Source organism: Phalaenopsis equestris, unplaced genomic scaffold (genome assembly GCF_001263595.1).
Source record: "Phalaenopsis equestris unplaced genomic scaffold, ASM126359v1 Scaffold000600, whole genome shotgun sequence".
In the NCBI taxonomy this organism is placed as follows: domain Eukaryota; kingdom Viridiplantae; phylum Streptophyta; class Magnoliopsida; order Asparagales; family Orchidaceae; genus Phalaenopsis; species Phalaenopsis equestris.
The window spans coordinates 1,016,355-1,026,544 of record NW_018165040.1 but is presented as its reverse complement, the minus strand read 5'-3'; the positions used below and the strand labels follow the sequence as shown (position 1 = coordinate 1,026,544).

The 10,190-nt window shown below is 34.3% G+C and overlaps 1 protein-coding gene across 1 annotated transcript in view; it reads left to right on the top strand.

The window, feature by feature from the left end:
• The first annotated feature begins 209 nt into the window (after positions 1-209).
• Positions 210-10,190, top strand: part of LOC110029755 (cationic amino acid transporter 5-like) — a 20,887-nt gene continuing 10,906 nt past the window's right edge. Inside the window, 2 exon segments of the mRNA XM_020732185.1 lie at positions 210-1,512; positions 1,515-2,197. Coding sequence (XP_020587844.1) covers positions 327-1,512; positions 1,515-2,182 — 1,854 coding nt within the window. The 5' untranslated portion in view covers positions 210-326 and the 3' untranslated portion in view covers positions 2,183-2,197.

Below are 10,190 nucleotides of genomic sequence, written 5' to 3'. Positions count from 1 at the left end.
ATTATATATATATATATATTTATATATTTATATCTGTCTGTGTGTACAAAAAAATTGAGTGACATGTATGTACGAAAATAATATTAAAATTATAGTCACACGTGATTTGGAAGTTGTATGGACTACTTAGCACAATAATGTGAAGGCTAAAAAGGTCTTATAAATTTTTTTTTTGGGGGGAAAAAGTCCTGTAAAGTCCATTTCCCGGCTCTCGACCAGATTCTAGTCACCATTTTCCGTCCAGATACACCGAATATGAAAACAGCAGCATTTCCCTTCGCCGTCAAATTCGCTCCTTTCCCGTTCCACTAGAATTCCCCGCCAGAATGGAATCTGCCTTAACAGAACCATTTCTGGGCCCTATTTCTTCTTCCCCAACTAATCTCAAACCCCCAGAATCTTCTACGATGCCGGGCGATTCTCTGGCACGAACCACCACCGCCGCCGGCGAATCTCATAACCCCCGAAGCTACTGGAGATTCGCCAAATCCGATTTCTTCCCCGAACCCTCCTTCAGCAGCTGGTCCTCCTACCGCTCCGCACTCTCCCTCACATTCCCCCGTCTCCGCAACCGCCTCCTCCACCGCTCCTCTGATTCCGATGAGACCGACCTCCTCCGGCGCCGCAGCGAGAACTCCATGCGCCGCTGCCTCACATGGTGGGATCTCGGCTGGCTTGGATTTGGATCCGTCGTGGGAACTGGTATCTTCGTTCTCACCGGCGAGGAAGCACGTCTCAACGCCGGACCCGCCATCGTCCTCTCATACGCCACCGCCGGCCTTTCTGCACTCCTATCCGTCCTATGCTACGCCGAGTTCGCCGTCGAGATTCCCTCCGCCGGCGGATCGTTCTCATATCTCCGCGTCGAGCTTGGCGACACTGCAGCTTACCTCGCGGCGGCTAACATTCTCCTCGAAGCACTCGTCGGCGCCGCAGGGCTTGCGCGTTCCTGGACTTCCTATTTCGCAACCCTAATTGGCCGAGACGCCGACGCCCTCCGCATTCACGTTCCATCCCTCGCTGAGGGTTTCAATCTTCTCGACCCAATCGCGGTCGTCGTCCTCATTTCCTGCTCAACTTTTGCGGCCCTAGGCACCCACAGAACCTCCATTCTCAATTGGATTGCCTCGATCCTCACCCTTTTCGTCATCGCTTTCGTAATTGCCGCCGGATTTGTTAACGCCAAGCCCTCAAATCTATCCCCATTCTTCCCATTTGGTGCAGGTGGGGTTTTCCGTGCTGCTGCCGTCGTCTATTGGGCATATACTGGTTTCGACATGATGGCAACAATGGCAGAAGAAACGAAGAACCCATCGAGGGACATTCCAATCGGCTTAATCGGATCAATGTCGGCAATCACTGTTGTTTACTGCGTGATGGCACTTGCCTTGGTGATGATGCAGAAATACTCCGAGCTCGACACCAACGCAGCTTACTCCGTCGCGTTCGCCGCCACCGGGATGAAATGGGCAAAGTACTTAGTAGCGCTTGGCGCGCTCAAGGGTATGACCACTGGACTCTCGGCCAGGCTCGGTACTCGACGCAGATTGCTAGGGCTCACATGATACCCCCCTTCTTCGCTCTCGTCCACCCGAAAACAGGTACGCCAATCCACGCCACTCTTCTGGTAACGCTGTCAAGCGCCATCATTGCCTTCTTCTCCAGTCTCGACGTTCTCGCCAGTGTGTCTTCCATTAGTACCCTGTTCATCTTCATGCTTATGGCCGTGGCGTTGCTTGTCAGAAGATACTATGTGAGGGAAGTCACTCCAAAATCCTATCTTTTGAAGCTCATTGCCTTGCTTCTCTTGATCGTCGGTTCCTCTATTGGGATTTCAGCGTACTGGAACTCGGGAGCGAGAGGGTGGATTGGGTATGCAATTGCGGTGCCACTCTGGTGTTTGGGCACGCTTGGGTTGATTGTGCTGATTCCTCAGCAGCGGATGCCTAAAGTGTGGGGTGTTCCACTGGTGCCTTGGCTGCCGTCGGCCTCTATAGTGACAAACATTTTTCTCATGGGATCTCTTGGATACCAGGCATTCATTAGGTTTGGAATCTGCACTGTGGTAATGCTGGCCTATTACGTGCTAGTTGGTGTTCATGCGACCTATGATATTGCTCATGGGGAGGAAGATGATAAGTTGGAAGGCTTGAAGGTGGAAACTGGCAATTGTGGACATTAGATTTTAAGATATCAGGTAATTCTTATGTTCTTTATTTATTTTCTAGTTTTGTTTTTGCACACGTGGTAAGAGACATTCTCTTATTGCATTTAAATAATGCTTTCGCATCTAAATTATTAAATAATTTTATATATCATATCATTAGTTCAATTTCTTGTTGATGTTGTTGACCTTGTAATGTAAGAATAATCTATGGTTTGAGGCTGGGCTTTATCGGGCCCAAACAATTGAGTGTTTGTGGGTGTAGGGCTGTCAAAATAACCTGTCTTTCATGAACATCTCATGTTCGGCTTGTTAAGTAGCTTGTGTTTGATTCGTTTGTTTACCAAGCCAGCTGAACCCAAAAAAAAATTTTGAGCTCAATTTATAAACGAGCCAAACACGAACAATGGTTTGTTTGTTCGTATTCGACTTATTTTGGCTCAAATTAATTAAATAATAATATTTTTATAATATTTTATATTTAAAATTTAGGTTAAATATTATCCATTTAATAATATAAGTTGTGCAATAATAATAATTAAAAAAAATATACCGAATATTTTTTAATTGAGTACTTTAATTTAGATAATATGAATTTAATTTTAGCCATTGGATCCTCATCTATTGATCTAAAGCTTAAAACATAATACTTATACTAGGCGTAAAAAACTAAGTTCTTAACCCTTCTTATTTCCTCTGGTCGCCTCCCCTATTTCATAATCATTCCGCATTTGTGTCTTATTTCTTTTGACCGTCTCCTACGCTCCTCATCGTGTGACCTAAGCGGCTTAGGGTTGCCTTTTTTGTTTCTTTTCGTCCTGTACAAAGAGAGAAAGTCGGAATTATCTGAAACTAAGGTTACTATTTTTTTTTTTTATAGTTTGAATTGAGATAGATAAAAAAAAAATCTTCTCTTTGTCTTATATGAATGATTTCAGTAGTCAATTGCTCATTCACTCTTGCTCATTCACTCTTGAGTTCTATTTAAGTTGGTACTGGGTGACAATGCTAATGCTTTTGATTTCAAAATTCATAGTTTATATATATAATTTTGATATTTATTGACAGCTCTTGTGATATTTTAGTATTCTTGAATATTTTTATTGACAGCTATTGTGGGTGCATCAGATTTTTTCCCTTTTTTTGCTACTTGTTATGAAAGATTTTTTAAGTGTTGAACTTCTCACTTAGCATTGGGTTTTTTTTTCTCCGTGCAATTGCATTTTCTTCATGTTCTTCTTTGCATCTGCTTGGGCAAACATCTCTTTGGTCTATATCTTTCGTGTTTGACCCTTAACATAATCAATTTGCAATCGAGTAAGGTGAGATAGGTCTTTCAGATGTGTTTTTTTGCCTCTTCTTATCCTTTTTTATCTCTATCTGAGTGTTAGGGATATAAAATAATATTGTTCCTCATTTTTCGTTGTGAGATAGAGAAATCAAATAAAACATATTTGAGAAGTTTTATTTGTTTTCTATTTACTATGTAGATGATTGATATTTTCTTTTCTTGCTTGTTATTGTTTTGATCTTATATGTCAATTGTATCATGAATATTGATCTTCTCTTCCGCTGTTTAAAACTCTTAGCGGCATATATTGCATATATTTCCCAAAGAACCTTCTCAACAATTGTAATGTTAGAGTCAAGCTCATGTGTTTCATAGATCTTAGAGAATATAAACAAAATGAATTTTAACTTTAAACGGGGATCATTAGTTATAACTAAAGACATCAAATAGTTACACTGACCCTAACATTTATCAAATTTTGTTCTAATGACTGAAGTCATATTTTTCATTCGCTCATCTTTAGATATAGATTCTTCCAAAGTAAGTTTTTTTATGTAAATAATAGCTGACAAAAAAAAATATTTTATGTGGGATATGAGGTGCCAAAATTATCTTGGTAGTATTATTAAAAATTAACAAGAGATTTCTGATTTTATCATACCTCAAACATTCAGAGTCTAAAGGTAACTTGTAATTTATATCTCTAGTTGCATAGTGCATTAAAATAGTACTATAGATGAAAGCAGACTCAAGCATCATATAAGTTGAATTCCAACATGTGGGCACATCAATACATAGAAAACATGATGTATATGCTCCTAGTTGTTTTGAAACCTCAACAAATTTTTGTAAGCTTGCAGGAAATTTCTTTAGAAATTTAACTAACACTCTGATATTTTAAATTAGATCACGAACTTCTTTCAAATCATCATATATCATTCTATTTAATATATGTGCATAACATCTTACATAAAAAAAAGGCCATAAAATTTATTTTTTCTAAATAAGTTGTTGTCTAATCATTATTACTAGCTTTGTCGAGAGTAATTATAGAAGTTTTATTTCAGAGATTTCACTTTAGCAAGTAATCACATATAATATCACAAATAAATGTATCAATATAAGGAGACTAAAACTCAATGAATTGATAATCTTTTTTTAAAGGTTCCAAGATTCATCAATGAAATAGATATTTAAGCACATAAACTCTATTGTTTGATAATAAGTCCACAATTTGATGTTAGTGAAACCATTTGAACACGATTTAGGTAAGTTTTTAGCTTCTCCTTCTCGTTGTCATAAATTCACATGCATTCGTTTTTATAGTGTTTTTAGTTATACTTTCATAGTTAGGGTTCATAAATTTTAATAGTGTGTTGAACCAAGCGTGCTTAAACATCTTAAAAAGGTATTCATAAACAATAATCATCCTTGCAATTTTTTCTCTAACTTATGGTTGGTTATGTTTTTTAGGATCATATAAAATAGAAATGTCAATATCATTATTAATATCAATGGGTGAGAAATTGTCTCTTTTATCCTTTATCCAATAAAAAAAATTGTGATCGACTTGATTTGATTTTATCACACTGCCTAAAATGTCAAAACATTTGTGATATTGTGTCTGTTTTTGACTTAAGAAACTTAATGCTACAACAGACAGTTGTAGGGAAGGAGTCTCAACTTCATTAGGAAATTTTTTTGTTTCTACAAAATAATCCCATACAGTAGACTTTCTCTTCGTACCATTCTAAATTGTAATTTAGGGCAAGCGCTATTACTCTCAATGATTTATTGAGATGCAGTTTGAGGCGTTTGATTGTAGTTTTTATCAATATTTCTAACCTTAGCACCTCACCGGTTGCTGTAGACTATGATTGCTTGAAAGATGACATGTATGATGTATGTAAGATTTCTAAGCTGCACATGATGCAACATGTGTTTAAAATTTCATGTCATAAGATAATAATTATGCATGAATAAATATAAGCGTACAATCAATCTATGAATAATGAAAAATATATGTGATACATTGTGAACAAAAATAAATAATTCATTTATCATATATCAAATATATGATGTAATATCTACCACCACCAATCAAGCATGTATGAAATTATAAGTTTCATAAATTAAATTTGCAAGACTAGCACAAAGAAGAAGATCAATTAACTCAATTAGATCAACATGAAGTTATCCAACTCAATTGAACTGTAATAAAATTATTAAGCTCACCACATCTCTTAACCTCTTAGTTATATTTCAATTTTTAAAAGTTATAATAATATTATTTTTGATATAATATAATAGCAAAAAATTCTTTTTTGATGCTTTTTAAAAACAGTTGGAACTTACAGTGGAAGTGAAGATCAAATCCATGATATTTGTCATATAAGATCAAAATAATAATGAATAAGAAGAGAAAAAATCAATCATCTAATAGTAAACAAAAAACATATGAAACTTCTCAAATTTGTTTCGTTTAATTTTACTATCACACAACATGTGGAACAATAATCTTTCTATCTCTAACACTTGAATAGATGGGGAAAAAAATGGACAAGCAAAGGCAAAGAAATAAATTTTAAAAACTTATCCCACTTTACTCGGTTGCGTACTAATTATATTAAGGGTAAAGTAGAGGGAGAGACCAAACAATTGTTTGCCTAAATAAATGCAAATAAAGAACATAAAAAAAATCCAATTGCACAGAAATAAAAACCCCAATGCGAAGTGACAAGGCCAACACCTAAAAAATCTTCCATGACAAGCAACAAAAAAAAAAAAACAAATGCACCCACAACAACTATCAATAAAAAATATTTAGGAAAATTAAAATAATATATAAAGTTCAAAATTATATCAAATATGAATTTCGAAATAAAAAAATATTAACATTGTTACTAAATACTAACTTAAGAAGAACTCAACAGTGAATGAGCAAATGATTAGTGAAATTCTTTATGGAAAAGAAAGAAAATAAGCTTTCTTATCAATGTCATTTTAAACTATATAAAAAAACAAATGGTGACCATAGTTTCGGGCTTCTTTGGACGGAATGGGAAGAACGAAGAAGACAACCCTAAGCCTCTTAACTCGCACGATGAGGAGCGGAGGAGCTAGTTGAAGGAAATAAGACACAAACACGACATAATTACAAAATAGGGGAGACAACCGAAGGAAATAAGAAGGGTGATGAATTTAGAATTTTTTAGCCTTATATATGTATTAAGTTTTAATCTTTAGATCATTAGATGAGGATCTAATGCCCAAAATTAAATTCAGACTATTTAAATTAAATTATCAATTAAAAAAAATTGTATATTTTTAAATTGAATTTTTTCTATTGCACAATATATTATATTACTATATGGATAATATTAAATTTAAAATTTAAATATAAAAATATTATTATTTAATTATTTCGAGTCAAAATAAGTCGAACACGAATGAGCAAATCTTTATTCAGGTTTGTCTCATTTATAAATCGAGCTTAAAAATTTATTCGTGTTCGACTCACTTGTTTAACGAATGAATATAACACAAGATATTTAACTACCCGAACACGAGCTGCTCGTGAACGACGAGTTTTTTTAACAACCCTATTTCTGGAGTATCAATCAATATGATATTTTACCTAACAATTTGTTAATGTTTGCTCAAAACTAAAATGTGTTTTTAGGGATTAAAAATAATTTAATGCTTATTTACTTTGGATAAAATTAACTTTAAAATCTATTACAAAATTTGTTTTATAGGATAGCATCAAGTCAGAATTTACACCTAATTATGATTTCTAATTAATCTCCTTAAAATCTCATAAATGAGAAAGTAAAAGTGTTTGCCATATGTTAATTTATTGTGCATTGAATTACTCTTAAGGCTTTGGTTTTTAGCTTTTCTGACAGCCCCATTATCGGAGTATCAATCAGTAGGATATTTTACTCAATAATTTGATAGCGTTTGCTCAAATCTAAAATATGTGATTTTAGGGATTAAGAATAATTTAATGTTTATTTGCTTTGGATAAAATTAACTTCATAATTTATTACAAAATTTGTTTGTAGGATAACATCAAGTCAAAATTTACACCTAAATTTGGATTTCAACTTAATCTCCTTAAAATCTCATACATAAGAGATTAAAAGTGTTTGCCATATGTCACTTTAGTATGCATGGAATTATTCTTAAAGCTTTGGGTTTTAGGAGAAAAACAAAGAGGGAATAAATGATTTTCGAGAAAAGAGAAAATAGAAAAGGCGAGGAAAGAACCAAAAAAAAAAAAAAGATTGTGACCATGAAGGACTACTATCTTGTCACGGTGGAAGCTCAAGTATGCCATAAATTTTATAATGATTCTATAAACATGTGGGAATTTATCTTTTTGAGAAATTTTTAAATAGCCAAGTTTTTATTATTAGTTAAACCTTATGTATTTATTCTTTATATTTAATGTTTCCCTCATATATGTGACTAAAGAGATTTAAGGCTTCCCTTTTGTGGTTAGGTGGCTAGTTTGGGTGTACTTTTGTTTATGAAAAAGTTATTTTTTTAATGTGTATTTTATCTGTCTACATGTGTGGCTCTTTGGATTAAATATTTTCTCATCTGTCATGGTTGTAAGTTTATTAGATAAACAACGTAAAATTTAGTCTCCTCCTGTGGTGCTTTATCTTTTTATTAATTTTTTGCACATTCATGATGAATGCTTTCGTAGGCATTTCCACATTAATTTAGGTGTTTTTATTAACAATTGGTATCAAAACCTACTATTAAATACAATGATTGTTAAGCATGAGATTGAGAAATTTGATGTGAGAAAGTATTTTGGGGTTTGAAGAACCGAGATGTGAGGGTTATTAACTAAATAAGAATTTTTATGGGCGCTCATATGACATTAGAATATGCATGATTCTATGAATTAATATGGTAAAGTAGAGCTGGATGAAAAATGTCTCTCAATCATCCAATTATGTTTGGCGACTGTGATTTTGATAGAGGTCTTGGAGGAAATCACTTCAGTGGGTTGCAGGGTAACTTATGAGTTTTTGTACATGATGAAAAATCTCTCTAATAAATTTTATTAAGAACAAAGATTTTACTGGTGCATGCAAGAAGGTATGCCTTTTTAGCTAAAACAAAGAATTTACTTGTGCATGCCAAATTTATTTCCCTTATTCGATATTTGAGGAACATCAATGTAGGGGTTGATGATGAATTTTGATTATTGTTAAACTTGTTTTTTTAGCTCCCTCTTTGAGCTTTTCGCAGGGCACCATATTATATGAAAAATATTCAATTAGCTTAGATTGTGTTAAAATATTAGCTATTTTTAAAGACGTGGTTGGTAAACTTGATTGTGTAGGAGAATGGAAGTAAACTAATGGATCATGGATTAATGGCTGTGAGGGGACCTTTTGGGAAGCAATTATTCTTTAACGAATATAAAAATTTGCCTTGTGATATAAGGACATGAAATGCATTTTTGTTAAGAAGAAAGTGGGTAATAAGTAGGATTGTTAACATTTGAAGAGGAAGCAGCAACATGCTAAGGGAACTTAACAAGGACGATAGGTTAATAGATACTAGTGTTGTTGTAGATTGGTTAGGTATCGATCTAAGTGATGATGTTTTGGTGATTGTTGAAGAGAGAAGTAGGGATCAATGAATTTTAGATTTAGGTTATTCATGATGTATATTTTTTCATAAGGAATTGCATTCAATTTTTAGTCTTGTATTAGTGGCTAAGAAATAATGTTGCAACTAAGAGTGTTGATCTTGGCATTGTGAAATTGAGGATGCAGGATGATGCGACTAAGATCTTTATAGAAATCAAGTGGCCACAAATCTTGTCATGAATATTATTTTTCTGAGTGGTTTCAATGATGCGTGATGCTAGTTCTCAAGAGATATCAAAGTTAATAAAATCTACAAATTTTCTTTGGTTTTATTGAAGTAAAGAGAGTTGCTGGACACTATATGTTGCAGGGAGTAACTTGGAACGGGGATACTTCAACTTCATCAAGCAATGTGATTTGGGAAACAACAACAACAAAGCCTTAATCCTACTACGTGGGGTAGGCTACTTGAATCCTTATTCTCCATTGCCACTGTCGGTCAACTTTTTTTTCGATTGATAGATTAGATTGATTTAGATTTATTTGAAAATATGAAATATGAAAATAATTTTGGAAATTTAATTTAATATAATAAATATATAGTTTGAGTTTTAAAAGTAGTATGTTTTAATTTTTGAAAAATGAGACCAAATTGATCTCATTAGTCTGATAGTTTGCAAAATCGTGCCTGATACCGCAAATACTACACCTTCCCGAGAGATAAGTGTAGACCTCAGCGATAGACCCAATCCTGCAAACTATGAGATTTGTGACATCCGTTTGGTCTGCGAACCTTTTATATATGACCGACAAATTCCCCTATTTAATACAAAGATTAAATAGGGTTTATTTTACCTGGGTTCCAAGTTCCCTATAGAGGCAAGCCCCTATAGTTAATTACATCCCAAATGACGGGAGTCACTTGAGAAAACTCTCGATAATGATCAATGGTTCTAGTCTTCAAGAATTCAAGGTTCAGGTTTTCAAGGTAGGACGTAGAAGGGCAAATGAGAGTGGCTCAAACATCAACAGTTATTTCAGGAGTCCAAAAGAAAGAAAAGGTAGGGGATGTCGCAGATCCTAAGGAGAAACCTCAGTGACTTCCCAAACTATCCTA